The sequence below is a fragment of the Chrysemys picta genome, chromosome 4 (genome assembly GCF_011386835.1).
Source record: "Chrysemys picta bellii isolate R12L10 chromosome 4, ASM1138683v2, whole genome shotgun sequence".
Taxonomy (NCBI): Eukaryota; Metazoa; Chordata; order Testudines; family Emydidae; genus Chrysemys; species Chrysemys picta.
The window spans coordinates 4,719,287-4,735,701 of record NC_088794.1 but is presented as its reverse complement, the minus strand read 5'-3'; the positions used below and the strand labels follow the sequence as shown (position 1 = coordinate 4,735,701).

The 16,415-nt window shown below is 47.1% G+C and overlaps 1 protein-coding gene across 2 annotated transcripts; it reads left to right on the top strand.

Moving 5' to 3' along the window:
* The first annotated feature begins 2,140 nt into the window (after nucleotides 1–2,140).
* Nucleotides 2,141–13,634, top strand: LOC101951903 (up-regulator of cell proliferation-like). 2 transcript variants are annotated; one of them, XM_065594164.1, is made up of 4 exons: nucleotides 3,216–3,254; nucleotides 4,312–4,383; nucleotides 5,514–5,628; nucleotides 6,881–13,634. In XM_065594164.1, exon 4 carries the CDS (start codon nucleotides 6,922–6,924, stop codon nucleotides 11,584–11,586), a length of 4,665 nt encoding a protein of 1,554 aa, XP_065450236.1. In that variant the 5' UTR covers nucleotides 3,216–3,254; nucleotides 4,312–4,383; nucleotides 5,514–5,628; nucleotides 6,881–6,921; the 3' UTR covers nucleotides 11,587–13,634. The 2 variants fall into 2 exon arrangements, with proteins under 2 accessions (XP_005279425.2, XP_065450236.1); XM_005279368.4 differs by lacking the exon at nucleotides 5,514–5,628 and having other exon boundaries at nucleotides 2,141–3,254.
* Nucleotides 13,635–16,415: the final 2,781 nt, after the last annotated feature.

Here is a 16,415-nt window from a genome sequence, read left to right as displayed (position 1 = left end):
TCCTGCTTACAGAAATTCAAGTCATAACGAGTAAGAATGTTGGAAATAAATGGTTACATATAAAACAAAATCACAACACATTTTCTAGAGACTAAACTTAACTAGTAAGTTACTCTCTTGTCTACAGAAGTTTCTCTAACCCAAAGGTCTCCTCAGTGTTTTCAATCAAGCAAAAGTAGTGTCCGTTTTCTTTATGCATGACAGCTTGTCATCTTTGTCTCATAGATATGGTGGAGCAAACCTTTGACGTATTCTTCCAGATAGGGTTTTTTTCCTTCCCCACTCCTTGTCTCTTCCTGTTAGAATTTTCTTCTCTGATGTCCTCACAATCCTTCATTTTCATTCAGTTCAGACTGGTAATAAAGGACCCACTGTGAATGAGACAATATTCAATTTACATGTGTGATGGGTTCTCTCGTCGGGACCCCTTTGGGACTGTCACTGGATGTGCTGAAATACCACTGAGCCTAACCCTTCTGCCAAAATGGGCACCCCTTGCCTCTGTCTTGGTGAGCCAGACCCTCCAGGCCTCCTCCAGCCCAGACACAGAGATAGGGCCGCGCCCCTCTGCAGAATACAGATACTGAGATCAGCTCAGCTCTGGGCAGACTCAGTTAAAGGGACTTGCCTCAGCACCCCAGTGCACAGCCCTTCTGGGAGCCTGAACCCCAGATAAATTCAGCTTACACTGTATAAAGTTTTATACAGTACAAGTTTATGTTATTCATCCTCTTTCTCAAAGTAAAGAGAGAGATGCACAGACTGTTTGCCCCCCCCCCCCAGGTAACAATGACTTACGCTGGGTTTATTAATAAACAAAAGTGATTTTATTAAGTATAAAAGGTAGGAATCAAGTGATCATAAGAGGTAACAGACAGAACAAAGTAAGTTACTAAGCAAAATAAAACCAACATGCAAAGCTAAGCTTAATACATTAAGGAACTGATGACATGTAATATCTCAGCCTCAAAGATGTTCCAATAAGCTTCTTTCACAGACTAGACTCATTTCTAGTCCAGGCCCAATCCTTCCCCCTGTTCAGTCTCTGTTAGTTCCAGCAGACATCTTCGGTGGTAAGCAGTGGGTATCCTCATGACTGGCCTCTCATGTTAGGCTTCCCACCCTTATATAGCTTTTGCAGAAGGTGGGAATCCTTTGTTCTCTTGTTTAAAATTTTTCCATGCCTCATGGAAAAATATAAAATCCAAGATGGATTCTAGCATCAGATGGCACAGACACGTCTTCACAGGAACCCCCATCGCCCCTCCTCCTCACAGGTGTCCCACGGACTTACAGAAAAACAAATCCATTCGCAGCCAATTGTTTCTTGCTTAAGCGTCATCAAGATCCTGAAGTATCGTTAATGGCCCTCACTTGGCATAACTCCATTAGTAACATAGATTTACACTTCATATTTCAAACTTCGGACATAGGAATGATATATGCGTGCAAATAGAATGAACACATTCAGTAGATGATACCCTTGGGAAACTTATTTTACATGACTCATTTTGCATAAAGCGTATTCCAGTTATGTCATATTCATAAGCATATTTCCATAAAGAATAAGGAGTGCAACTTAACAATATGTCAACAGACCAGAGATATTTATCCATCTGTCTGACAGGTGCAGACTTTAAGAACGGATTTGCAGTATATATGCAATGACTGGAAGCTAAACGAATTCAGACTGGAAATAAGGCACACGTTTTAAAAAAGGTGAGAGTAATTAACCATTGGAACAGCTGATCCAAGTGGCGTGGTGGATTCTCCATCACTGACTATTTTTAAAGGCTGGATGTTTTTCTAGAAGATCTGCTCTAGGAATTATTTTGGGGCAGGTCTCTGGCCTATGTTACACAGGGGATCAGACTAGATGATCACAATGGTCCTTTCTGGCCTGGGAATTTATGACTTATTCAGAAAGGCTTTCGCCCTGTCAAAATGTCCTCTGGGTCTAAAAAGCGGAGCATCGTGACCAGCCAATGTTAATGTTGATAAATTGTCCACAGTGGTCCACTTAGGCCTGCATAACAATCACTAAGTAGCTCTTTTGGTGTGTGCACTCGCAGGCAAGGTTGGGTCTATGGGGGAACAGACAAAGGGAGATACGCATCCCATTAATCACCCCAGCACAGCGAGGGAAGCCCGGGTCATTGGCTTTATCTGTTTCCCTGCACCATGCGCAGCTTGACACAGGACCCACTTAACAGCCCTGCACAGCTTAAATGATGATCATCCCTTGTTGATTTCCCAACACCTTCCTTCCGCAGGTTCCAAACGGGAAGCAGTCACCGCCCCTGCTTCTTATCAAACAGTACTGAGACGAACAGACTCGCATCTTGGGTAAGCTTCAAAACCTGGACTTAGACTCAATCCGATCCTTTTTTTACTTTTCCATTCCTTTCTGTTGGATTTTTGGCCCAGAGCATTGATCCAAAACATTCACCAGTTTCCAAACCTTCCTTGAGCCGGATTCTCCCCTCCATCACACTGACGTAAATCAGGAATGACGTCACTAAAATCAATGGTGAAAAACGTGTGTATGAGAGAGACAAGGTGGACTTCTTATTGCCAGTGTCTTTATCTACCATAGATAGCAAGAGGGAAAGGGGAGGGCGTAATAATAGGAATGCAGTCATAATGCCGGTGCAAGGAGATGCCAGCAGAATGGAGACAAGGGATCAGATGTGTGTTTTGGAATTTGCATGGGGGATAGTAACCAGAGGCACAGCGCTGGTTTTGTCGGGGAGCTGGAGGAGAGAAAGGAGGGGCTTGCTTCGAGTCTAGTTCCGTACAGCTCTAGTTTCGTTTTTGCTCTCTCTGCTTTTTTTTTTTTCTTTTGGTCTCTAAACAAACAACCTCTCAGCTTTCCGGAGCCTCAGGAAGAAATTTGCCCTTTGTGTACATGCAGCTGTTTCCTGACACACTCTGCCCTGGCCTGGCAGTGTGCACAGCTTTCCTCTGAGGAGGCAGGATGGCGAAGACCCTGAGAGATCATCTGCTGCTGACCCTGGAAGACCTGGGGGAAGATGAGCTCAAGAAGTTCAAGTTCAAACTGCACGAAATGCCACTGAAGGAGGGATATGAACATATCGGCCGTGGGACACTGAAGAAAGTGGATGTCATTGACCTCACTGACAAGCTGATCAGCTGCTACGAAGGATATTACGCGGTGGAGGTGACCGTGGAGGCGCTGAAATCAATAAACGAGAGGGATTTAGCAGAGAAACTCGCCAAGGCAACAGGAAATGGTAAGTGGCAACCCCAGGAAAAAATCAGCCCCCCACCCTGAATATTCTTCACTTCTGGATTTGCTTTCCTTTCTCACTCCCCAGGTGCAGTTTCTTTCCTTTCTAATGGTTTCCCCTTGATAAGTTTGTGCAAAGCTCTTCAAGCAGGAGAAATGTCCCCTCTGACCTCTTTATGCCTCAGATGCTCTCTTGATTTTCATTACAGCCATAGGGGCTGACTTTTCGTTTTCCCTGGGGACGCTGCGCCCCTACTCCACCATGAGGCCCTGACTCCACTCCACCCCTTCCCCTGAGACCCTGCCCTCACTCTGCCTCTTCCTGCCCCTGCTCCAACCCCTCCCACGAGGCCCCCGCCTGCCCGCCACCTGCTGCTCTCTGCCCTCCCCCAAGTGCTTCCCCCAGCCACCAAACAGCTGATTGGCAGCCCCCTCTAACAGCTGATCGGTGGCGCCTCTGAACAGCTGTGACTGATGGGTGCTGAGCACCCACTATGTTTTTCTCCCATGGGTGCTTGCACCCTGGAGCACTCATGGAGTCGGAACCTGTGGTTGCAGCTCTTTCCTTTCACTGGTTCTGGGATCATGACTGTCTGGGTTCTACTCCCAGCTCTGCCATCACTTCCCAGATCTGTGCCTCAGTTTCCCCATCTGTAAAAGGGAGACGATTATCCTGACCTTTCAATGTAACGTGCATATTTTTCTTATTTTCATTTTGCTTTTCTTACCTATTATTTGAAACTTTCTGCATTTTTAGTCAATGCTTTTTTTAAAAAATAGTTTCCATTTCAATTGAGTCATCGTGTGCCTTGTGTCCAACTTTGGCTTACCAAAAGTTAAGGTGTGGTCTTCTACCAACAGTTTCCACCTCCCTGGTGTGACCTGCTTGTGTCAGATTATTTTCATGGAATTTTAAACAGTTCGTCATCATGCTCAGATTGTTCCTAATAAAACCAAAGGTGGGGAAATGCACAGACACACGTAAGTCGATAGAGAAAATGCACAGCGATTATATAAACATAGAACCAATATGTGTTTGTCTCTCTGATTTTCTTTGCTAGATGCTTTAAACTCCAAACAGGAATCAGACACTCAGCAAGGTCCAGAGTTGGAGGAGAAAGATCTTTTTAAAGGTAGGTAATTCCTCTTCTGTATCTAGATAAACACATTTATGGAATGACTTTCAGTATGAGTTGATTCCCAGCAATTTTAGCCAGTAAGGCATGTGGCAGAGTGGGGATTGAACCCAGATCTTTTATATCTTAAGACAGTGAGCAACCCACTAGATATAACAAGAGGTTTACTCTAGTAGACATGCTTTAGCACACTGACCAGTCTGGGCGATCTAGGCAGGGGAAGGCTGAATTTGAGTCCTACCAGGGCTGGTATGTTAGTTAGACACAAAGCTGCTGGGCAGCGTCAAGATGTAGGTGTCTGCGCGCAGGCCCAGCTGCCGAAACTGAGCTGCCTCAGGGACTTTACTGGTTGAAACTTGGGCTCCTCGGGGATTTTGGGCACCTACAGCATAAGGCAGCAGCTGGGCAGAGGTTTTGTGAATGCCAGTGGTGCTAAAATGTTGGTTGTAGGTGACTCAGTCCCCCTTGTGAAATCTGGTAAGCGCCTAGCCCTTCCAGGCTAAACATGGCCATTTCCATAGTCCTGGAACTTAGGAGAGAAACTGGGAAGAGATTTCATGGTTGGCATCATGACCAGGACTTGAACAGTCAGACCTAGTGGTCAGAGCTGGAGTCGGGAGTCAAGCCAAGGGTCAGACCGGCACGAGAGTCATAGACCCGGGGCAGGTATCACAAACAACGTTGGAAGGCAGGAACCAGGAGCAAGGCAGGGAAGCTGGGCTCAGGGCTCGGCGAGAAGGCAGAGACCGACATAGCAGCCAGCCAGGAGTTCACCTCGTTGCACAGACAACTTCCTGTGTCTCTTTCTGGCTTAAAAAGCTCAGCCGCTCCTCCAGTCATGACTCCCATAGGCGGTGCTTCTGATGGGGCTAGGGTTTCATTAGTCATTCTCAGCCCATCGCTTACTAACAAGTGGCTGGATGAGGGCTGGGATGCGAAGGCCACCTGGGGACCGGCCTTCAAGGCCCATGGAGCCTCATGGTTGGAATGAGAGGAGAGAGAGCAAAATTTCCAACTGCATGTTTTGTTGGAAGCACCTCAGGGCCAGAAAAAATTAGGGTGAGACCCCACTGGTTTGAGTTGATACTTTTTTTTTTTTTGCTTTCATGACAAAAATGTCCCCCCAGTTCATCCCAGAGAGCGCTATCTACTGGTAAAAAGGAAGCAAAAAAGGGGGCATGAGACCACAGAAGTGGGTCAGTGTGAGAGACAGCATCCCAAATTTCTCTATCCGTATTTGAGGTATGAATACGCATCACTCCTTAATTGAAGATGTGACCCTCATCACATTCGCTTTGACTGTATGACCATATCTATGTGTGTCATGAATGTGAAGTTAAACAGAGCATGTCACATTAAGGCAGCTGGCTTCCCTTTCTCCATCCAGTGGTGTGTGCATGTGAACGGAAAAGGTCTAGGCCTAGAAGGGGAACTCAGTGAGTTTTGGTTTGGGTTAGCAGCAGTGGTGGCTGTCTGTTGTAAATGCATTTTGGGAAGCAAACTTTGGCCTACAGCAGAAATTAGTTTTTTTCTTTTTTTAGCTATGTTTTGAGCGTATCGGCCGCTGGAATGGGGTTTAATTGTTGAGGAACCATTTTCTAGCATGGACACTGAATACATTTGAATCTTTCTTATTTTAATGGAAACATCGTGTCATGGTAAGAGTCAGTGTAATGCCTGTTGAAGCACTAGATTAACAGTACTTCTGTCAATAATTTGACTAGAATGAGATTGTAAAAAGGAAGGCTTTGGTATGTCAACTTCCAGTTTCCTAGAGTGTTCATGCCAGGGGGAACTTGTGTTTACATACTAAGGGCTGGTCTACACTAATGCTGAAAGTTGATCTAAGTTACACTACTTCAGTTACGTAACTGAAGTTGATGCAACTTAGCATGGTATAGACACCACTGTAAGTCGACCTATGTCGATGGGAGATACTGTCTCATTGAAATAGCTTCTGCCCCTCGGGGAGGTGGAGTACAGATGTTGACGGGAGAGCGCTCTGCCATTGACTTACTGTGCCTTCACTAGACCCACTAAATCAACACCGCTGTATCGATTTAGCCGGCAGTGCAGACATAGCCTAAGAAACACGGGCAAGAAAATGCAGCTTTTTGCTCTGAACCACCCTTCACAAAAAAATAAAGAAAGGGGAGATTTGAAATCAATACGGAAAGTGCACTCAGAACACCACCCAAGGTTGGGTCATAGTTAGCAGAGCTTGAACCTGGGACCTTTGATTTAAAAGCATGACTCTCCCCTGGCTAGGCAAAAGAACCCAGTTTCCATAGCCTGGAGGCTATAGCAGACTCAAACTTCCATATGTGTTCCAGGTTCTAGTGCAGGAAAAAGAGCCAGACTGCATTAGCAGGGGTTGCAAACAGATAATTCCCATCACTTCACTGATACGTGTCAGAATAAACACGTTCAAAACAGGTATATTTAATACCAGAGGGATTCTGAAACCTGCTCATGCTTTAACCTCTTTCTGCAGAGAGAAGGAGAGCACTCCAGGACCTCCTGTCCAAGCTGAAGATGGAGAAGCACAGAAGCACGAAGCTGGGGTTGAGAGAACTCCAGGAAATCAACCCAGAAAGTCTACAGAACTGGACTCCTCGGGCATTAGGGGATTTACCGTGGCATTTTCTGAGGAAGGTCATAGCTTTGAATGGGACCGCCAGAAACACAAGCTTTGGGCAGGGAGCATCTGCTGACAAAGCAAGCAGTGACGACAATGGGGGACAAGGCGATGGTGGCAATGTTCTTCATTATAGCAACATGGACGCTAGAGCTTCTCTGCACCCCCTCGATGTTCTCTGCGCCGTTCTGCTTTGCTCAGACAGTTTCCTACAGCAGGAGATCCTGTCCAAAATGTCCATGTGCCAGTTTGCCCTCCCTCTGCTGCTACCTGCCCTCGACACCCCCAAGTGCACCCTAATGCTGTGGGCCATGAGGGACATTGTGAGAAAGTGGAGGCCGCACTCCCTGGCAGAGAGCAGAGGGTTCAGAGAGGAGAGCCTGGTGCTCACAGCAATGCCAACCATTTCCTTTGTGCGGATGGGGAGCTGCAACTTCTCCAAGTCCAAACTCCTCAATGAGGTTCTCAGCCCCTCCCAGCAGCACCATGATTTCTTCATCCATCGGGACATGGAGTCTGGGAACGTCCCTCGGGAAATCGCAGATGGGCTGGTCGAGATTTCCTGGTATTTCCCTGCTGGAAATGAGGATTCAGATCTTTTCCCAGAGCCCGTCGCGGTTACAAATCTGCGCGGAGATATTGAGTCCCACTGGCTACAGTTCAGCTTTTTAACAGAGATCTCCTCTGCAGTGTTCATAGTTACTGAGAGCATCAGTGAGAGACAATACACGCTCTTATCATCTCTGCAGGGATCAGCCACTAAATACTACTTCATCCTCAATTACGAGTCTGGCAAACAGAGTGAAACTCAGGAATTCCTTAATAAATTAGCACCAGTGCTGAAACTGAGTAAACAGCATGTCCTAGAGAAAGAAATCGGGACCAAGAAAGAGGAATTCATGGAAAAGTTGTGCTCTGCTATAGGAAGTATAATGAACGATCATCACAAGGACATGAATATGGAAGGCATGGCTGTGACCGCACGTGAACTTTCAATCCATCTGGATGAGGACTGTGAGGAATGTCAGAGAGCAAAGAACCGCGTTAAAGAAATCACGGCAGAAATAAAAGATATTGGAAATTACAAGAGGCAAACACTGCAACTGCAAGGGGACCTGTGGAAGAGCTTAAGCAACGTGGAAAGAGAAATGTGCAGATTGAAAGGACAAGGGGACGTCCCCACAGAAGAATATAAATCTAGGCTGAAAGAGAAATTGTTGGAGTTCCGTACACAGCAGAATAAATGTGACCTTACTGATGGTTTGACTAAATTTATCAGTGGAATAGGAACACTATCTCAAATGGAAATACGCTACTTCCTGAAATGCATGAAATTTAATTTAGATGGCATTGCTAAGGGGAACCGTCCTAACTTGCAGCCTAACGAACAAAAGCTACCAGAACTGGATGAATCCATCTCTGCCAGTTCCCTAGGAGTGGAGCATTTCCTGCGTGAGTTGGGGCAGTTCTACGAGGCTGAACACTCAATGGTGAAGGAAGGCAAAATGGGAAAAATTCAAAGGAAATTCATTCATTTCCCGAGGTTAGCAGCTGACCTGATGCTGGAAGGGTTTCCCATGGAGCTGATCGATGGAGATGTATCCAACATCCCACTGCAGTGGGTGACAGATGTTCTGACTGAGCTCCATGCCAAGCTGGGGGGAAAGTCCAAAATGCTGGTTTTAACGGTGCTGGGAGGGCAGAGCACTGGGAAATCCACCCTCCTCAACACCATGTTCGGCCTGCAGTTTGCAGTGAGCGGTGGCCGATGTACGCAAGGAGCCTTCATGTCACTCATTAAAGTGGCAGAGAACTTTCAGCAGGAACTGGGCTGTGATTTCATCCTTGTAATAGACACAGAAGGCTTGAAAGCCCCTGAACTGGCCAAACTGGAGGACAGTTATCAACATGACAATGAGCTGGCCACACTGGTGATTGGACTGAGCGACATAACCATCGTTAACCTGGCCATGGAGAACGCCACCAAAATGCAGGATGTTCTGCAAATTGTGGTCCATGCCTTTCTCAGAATGGAGGAAACGGAGCACATGCCCATCTGCCAATTTGTGCATCAGAACGTCAATGATGTAGCTGCATATGAACAAAACATGAGAGACAAGAAATATCTTGTGGAGCAGCTGAATGAAATGACTGTAGCTGCAGCAAAGATGGAAAAACTACAGAAAGAAATTACGGTTTCTGACATTATGGACCATGATCCTGAGAAACACAATTGGTACATCCCCAGCCAGTGGCATGGGGACCCTCCAATGGCACCAGTGAACACTGGGTACAGTGAGAGTGTGTGGGGGCTAAAGAAATGCTTGTTTGAATTTGTAAGACAACATTCACTTAACACCATTCCCAAAGACATTCCCCAATTTATCGAATGGGTGAAGAGTCTGTGGAATGCTCTAAAACATGATGACTTCCTCTTCAGCTTTAGAAACCCCTTCACAACTGAAGCCTACACCAAGATAGCTGCAAAGTCTGTAGGATGGGAATGGGAGTTCCGCAAGGAAATGAATCTGTGGGTAACTGAAAAACAAACTTTCTTCCAGAATCAACCTCCAGCTAAATTAGATGCTTGTGTCCTGACCAACTTAACAAGTGAGACTCAGCAGAAAGTGAGCTGTGAATCGCACAGGATTTGGGAGCGGATTCAAAGTGCAGCAGTAAAGCAGTCGGTTAGAGACAAGAACATGGGAGATTTTGTTAGGCATTCACGTCCGTTTGCACATCACAGTTCAAGTTATTCACGTGCCATTTGTTCCAATCTGGTGACTGCCAGCAAAGGATGGCGAAAGAAAAACACGATTCAGGCTATGTGCATAAAAACAATTGAAGGTGAAATGGACATGCTTTTGGAAGACTGTAAAATGAGAGAGAACAAAGCAGACAACAAGGAACTGGAAATGGAGTTTGAGGAAATGTGGAGTGAGACAGTGTCAAAAATACGGCTCGGCTGTATGGATGAAAGGCAAATTTATCAAGACATTGAGTTGCTGCTGAGAGAGGACCTGGCAAAGCAGGGGAATCCATCCAGTCTAAAGCTACAGGAATACAGCAATTTATTGAATTATGGAACAAAATCTTTCATTATGAAAAAGGAATACTTAGATTTACCATGGATTAAGACCCTGAATGAATGGTTCACACAGGAATGCTGGCATAAAACAGAAGAACTTGTTAAATCATTAATGGAACAGTGCAAAGATTATATTAGAAATATAGCAGACGGCGAAGTAGATTATGATGAAATTTACAGCAGAAATCTGTTGAGGATGATCAATGAGAGGCTTCAAGAGGCAGACGTTCAGGAACTTCACACGAGCGCTTGCTTTAAAGTTGACCTGAAGCTTCACATTTTGGGGGAAGTGGTTCCTTTATTAGAGAAGATGCAAGCAAGCTTCATCAAAGAAAACGATCCTGAACTATTTCTGGAGAAACTAAAACCGCAGTATCTCTCCACATTTAAAGATCTTTATTTGGGGAAGGATTCCTGCCAAACAAGAGCCAGGGATTTCTGTCATTGGTGTCTCAAACCTGCCCTGGTGGACTATGTGAACAATAGACTTGGGTTAAAAATAGTCGATGACATTCTCAACAGTGGACAGTATGATGAATATACAAACCGAAGCCTTTTCCAGTTCACTGTCTTGAAGAAGCTGCTGAAATATGAAAACTTTGACACCTATATCCTATACATTAATAACTATGAACGTTTTGTCAAAATCTGGGTAGAAGGACACCTGCTAGATCGCTACAGCCAGACAGCGCGGTTGCGACACCTGGAGAAAGAGATTCTGTCCTCAGTAATAAAACAAGTCAGGACTGCTTTGGAGTCTCTCCGTGACAAAAGCACCAGCACGGTCTGTGACTTTTTAGACACCTTTTGTGGAGAGTTACAGAAAGACTTGGTGATTTCCAAGGACCATCTAGCAGTGGTGCGGTTTAAAAACACGGCAAATGCTGCACAGTTTTCGGCTCACGTTCAGGCCATCCTTCCCGAGCTGGAAAAAGAAACCTTAGCTGAATTTGAAGAGTTGAAATTTGAATCCAAACTCTCCAACCTGTCCATGAAGCCCCAGGATGAAATCTTCAACTGCGTGTTGGGCTGCGGGAAGCAGTGCCCGTTCTGTAAAGTCCCCTGTGAAGCAGGAGGCATGGATCATACGGAACACTTTGCTACAGTCCATCGGCCTCAGGGATTAGGGCAGTGCAAAAACAAACGGACAGGAATGCTTGAGTACTCTTTGTGTTCTTCCGATGTGGTTTCCAACGCTGTATTTAGGAATTCAGAAACGGAAGAGAAATTTCATCCCTATAAAGATTATCGACGATATTACCCAGAATGGCGCATCCAGCCCGATCCCAGCATCGACACTTCTGACTACTGGAAGTTCGTTTTTAACAGGTTCAACTATAAGTTTGCTAAGAAGTACAAGGCTAAGCCAGCAAATCTGCCGCAGGGTTGGAAAAAAATAACCAAGGAGCAGGCGCTAGAGAGCCTAGAGGAAGCATTTAACATAAAACAAAAAAACAGCTCAGAGTCTTTTTAAGTGGGATGGACATAGGCAAAAAACCAGGGTGTGTTTGGGTTTTTTTGTTTTGTTTTGTTAATTGCATGCAAAAATATCGCTTCTTATGCACATATTTCTTTAGCTCATGAAAATCGTGATTATGGGAAATCCTAAAGAGATGTGGCTTACTTGCAGACCGAGCACCACCTGGACTGATCTCTGGCTACATCCTTCAGGTGATGTTCAGGTGGTTATTCAGTTTACGTCCATCACTAGCGATATTGTGGTGCCCACAAGATCACCGGCCACGTAGCAACATTCCCTGGTAAATACCTTTTAGAATTTGTTGGTCTTCCATCTTAATACTACATTCATGCCAACAAAGCCACCGAACCTGCAGCCATGCTGATGCCGGCAATTGCTGGGTTCAGCTTCACATGTCCTCATTGCCGATCAAGTCCTGCCACGGGATACGGAGCAGCTGAGGACGAGAACTGAAAACTTCAGTCCGGTGTCCCTTAGTGCCCATGTTTCACCGCCGTACAACGGAGTTGCCATAACTGTGGTTCTGTAGGTCCACAGCTTCGTAGCAAGCTTGCTGTTGTGATCACAGAGGCCACTGAAGGATCCGAAACACGGCAGCAGATTCTGTAACAAAATTCAGAGTTTCTAAAGAGAGTTCAACAGGGAAAGATTTTTTCCCCCTCACATTTTGCATCATGGTGATTTATAACAGAATTGAAGTGAGGAATATGCAAAAATGCAGCTCTGTAATTAGCATTTTTAAGCATCACCTTTGATCTGCTTCGGCCTGGTCTACACTTAAAACTTATGCCGGCATAGCTACGCCAGTCAGGGGCCTGATAAAACCACAACCCCTAGTGACATACTCATGCCAACAAAACTCTAGTGAGCGCCACCGTCAAAAGGGCATCTGGGCTGTAGCCTCGCCATGCTCCACCTTGAGGACCCTCCCCGCTCACCGCTCAGGGTGGAGAGACACGAACAGTGGGTCGGGTAGGGCCACAGGGGAGGGGGCGAAGAGTGGCAGGTGTGTGGGCGGAGCTTTGCGGATGGGAGGCCAGGGCTGGGGTGGAGTTGGGTGAACACGGGCGGGACCTCAGGGGAAGGAGGCCAAGTGGGTGTCGGCCTCAGAGCAGAGCAGGGGGTGGGGCCACGGTCCATGTGCCGGTGGCTCCCCCAATTTCTAGGGAGCTTCCAGCACTTATGCCGCCCAGCCTCCCGAAACGCAGGAGTCACGCACCGCCTCTGCTCCATTGCCACAAATTATCCACTTCTTATCTGGAGGGAGCAGCTCAGTCTTCTTCCTTACTAGGCAATGTGTGATCCAAGGCGGTAAAATGTTTAAAATTGAGATTTTTTTTCCAGCTAAGTAAAATCATGTCATGTTTAATGAACAATTGCAATACGATTTCTGTAACATTTGTTTTCAAATTTACCTTGGCTCTCTTCCCCTCAGAATTCTTTATTCCTAACCTTTATATATGATGACTCTTGAACGATGATAAAATCATCTTCCCTCGCTACCTGAAGGATGTGCTGAAAAGGGAAGAAGGGGAAGCAAACTTTAGATCCTATTGGGTCGGAACATGGAGAAGGCCAATGATTGGGAAACTTGAGGAGAAACTTGCATGTGTTTAAATAGGATTAATTTTTAAAATGCCCCATCGACTACATTACAAAATCCTTTTAAAAGAACCAGACATCTTTTATAAATGCTCATATTTTGTTTGCTTCTTTGATCAGTTCTCAACAGCAGCCAACTTTTCTTCAGCGCTAAAACCTTTGCTTAAAATGAAAGCTGAGGTTTTGCTGTAATCACATGACTCCTGAAGCTGAGGCACTAGTAATGGGCCTATAGTGTTTATGTCTTGATCCATTCCAGTTCCTGAGTCCTCATTTCTCTCATGCCACGGTGGTGAGGCTGATGACTCCCCTTCTTATCAGCAGTCCTTCAACTTTATAGAGAGTTCTTTATTATAAGAAGTATGTTATAATTTGAGTCACACTGGAATTGCTGTAAAATCTAGAAACATACACCAAATAAACACAACCCTCTTACAGTACACGGAAGGGCTAAGTCTGATCTTTGGCTGAGTGATCCTAAAGAACGCTATCGGTCTGTTCACAGGGTGGGCCCATTTTGCATAAGCAGCCTGAAAGCAAACTAAACGTTTCAGAAAATCGTGCAGGCTGAGTTCCCCCGTGTTAGAGCAGGTGGGCCAAGCTGAGCTACTTAAAGGGCTACATCTAGGGCTATAAGGCATGTCTACATTGCCATGAAAACCCTGAGGCACCAGGTCTCACACAACCCAGGTCAACTGGCTCTGGCTCCCAGGCTAAAAATAGTCATGTAGACATTCCTGCTCGGGCGGGAGCCCAGACTCTGAGACCCCTCCCCAAGTTTCATAACACGGGCTCCAGCCCAAGAGGGAACGTCTACATGGTTTATTTGTAGTCCAGCAGTCTGAGCCCCGTGACCCCGAGTCAATTGACCCGGACGCTGAGACTCAGGACTGCGGGTTTTTCTTTGCAGCACAGACATACCCAAAAAGACCTGTCAGAGGGCAGGGGCAGCCTCAGAGTGGTGTTAATTCCTCTGGTGGCTCCTGGGAGAAGGGGCCAGTTGCCCGGGGAGGTAACCCTAGGGCCGGCATTCCAGAAAGGGAGCAGAGCTGGCTGGGAGTGGGACACTGCAGGAAGCAGGCTCACCAGAAACCCCTGGGAGGCCATGAAGCCCTAGGAAACGTGTGAGCAAAGGGGCTGGTTTAGCTCAGGTTTGGACCATCAGCCATAAGTCCTTTCATCATCGCCGTGGCTCTCACCTCTGCCTGTCCAGCACACCCAATGCCGCATCATCAGGGAGGGTCATATCGACACGGGACCCACCTTGTGAGGAGCTGGGGCAAGGATGCAGGAACAGTGCAGAGACTAGTGCAGAGTCAATGGGGACATTCCTGAAGTGGGGAGAGGGACATGGGTATCTCCCACTGCACGACACTGACCCCACCGGCTCTCCCTGCCCAGCTCTGATCTTTCTTTGCCCCCAGAAGCAGCCACATCAGTGGGAGGGTGAGCCTGGAGCCCCTTTCCCATGGCTGGGAGCAGTTGGGGGAAGACGGAGTTCTAGGTTTCTTCCCCTAATCGGGGAGCAGTGGATGGAAGCACAGCCTCCTCACCTTGGCCTGGTGGAGCAACAGGGAGAGAGATTGTGGAGGGTGAAGGGTGTTTTGGGGGGTGAGCACATATGGCTGCACTTCCTTCCCCACCTCAGTTGGAAATGTGCCCAATTTTCCACCCTTACGATTTTGCTCTGTGCGCATTTCTGAGCCCGCCCAGAGAGCAGAGGTCCTTGCACATAGGCTGGCTGCCTCCCAAGTGCCACTTGGTGGCCCAATGTTGCTCTGCAGTCACCCTCCCTCAGTTTCCCTCTTCTTCAGTCCAGGGCCCTTTAAAACACACTAACAAATCGACCTTCTCTAGTGCAGCCACAGTCCTCCTCGGGGCTCCATTTACTCACATAACAAAATCATCCTTAAAGTCAAGTTCTCAGAAACCCCATCATGTCCATACTCCCAGTCTCTTTCCCACCGGGGTTCTCCCCGGGCTTCCCTGCCTGGAGCCCTTTGCCCTGAAGACTCAAGGTTCCCTCTTGAAGCCAACTCACACTCATCAAACTCCATGCCGTGTGCTCATGCTCTCTCCTCCTCCACCAAGCATCCCCCTCTGCCCTTCACCTCCACACCCAGTTAAACCCCAGGTGCGGCAGGCAGGGTTAATTGGATGGGGCTGGCCATCTCCAGGCCTCTGGCCTTTTTAAGGGGAAAGCCACACTGTTACAGTCCCTTTGAGGATGATCCCTTATTCATTGGGGGGAAATCATAGAAAAGTTACTTTTTTGGAAACCCAGTTCTTCATCAATGCTATAGTCACCGAACTGGCTTTTCAAAGACACAGTCTTTGAGTGATCCCTGACCCTAATAAGAGTTGTTGTCTAGGGGTGCGCTGGCCCCTCAGTATCTTCACCAGAGCACAGCCCTAAGGGGTGCAGGTTGGAGGCCCCCACTTTCCACCCTTCCCACCCCCACCACATATTCCCTCATACTGCACCATATAAGAGTTATGTCCCTGCATACATGATAAGCAGAAGAGCTGAACCCTTTGACTAAAGGACCGGCCACTTGCTTTCCTTTGGTCACACTCCGTGCCGTTGTTCCGGAAACGCTTGGGGAGGATGGTACCATTAAGCCAGCTGCCTCCTAGCGTTCTTTCATCTTCCCTCTGTTTAATCAACACTCACTTCCTTGAGAATAATTCTACAATTTAAACTAGAGCCTGGGCGTGGATCTTAGAGCACTTCAAACTATCGCCTCCAACCCGAAATTTTAGGCTCAGGGCCAAACGTCCAAAGCCAATGAGTTCTCTGAAAGCTGCCATGGACAGGGCTCAAAACTCACGGCAAACATGTGTAACTCAGATTCCCTGGCTGCAGCAGGGCACTTTGAGCCCCCCAGCTTCCAGTACAGCACACTGCCTGCAAGCCACCCGGCTCCAACAGAGCCCTAGGGTATGTCCACACTTGGAGCTGGAGCTGCGACTCCCAGCTCAAGGAGATAAACCTGTGGGTGACAAGGGTCTTGTGTGGCCATGCAGCCTAGGGGTTAGATCATCAGGCTCTCAGCCCCCTCCTGGGCTGAGCCATCTCAGACTACTTCCTATGAGCGTGTTCAGTTTGAGGCATAGCCTCTCTAGTCCAATCTACCGGTGGCTTGCTGCCCATCAGGTTCCCTCTTGGGTCCAGGGCAGCACCTTTCTTTGGTCCTGGGTCCCTTTAGGTGGGGCAGCCG

Excerpts from the sequence above, each read along its gene's own strand:
- LOC101951903 (XM_005279368.4), top strand. The coding sequence starts at position 2,978 with ATGGCGAAGACCCTGAGAGATCATCTGCTGCTGACCCTGGAAGACCTG. Across the intron at positions 3,255-4,311 it reads CGCCAAGGCAACAGGAAATG|ATGCTTTAAACTCCAAACAG; the intron begins GTAAGTGGCAAC and ends TTTCTTTGCTAG. Across the intron at positions 4,384-6,880 it reads GGAGAAAGATCTTTTTAAAG|AGAGAAGGAGAGCACTCCAG; the intron begins GTAGGTAATTCC and ends CTCTTTCTGCAG.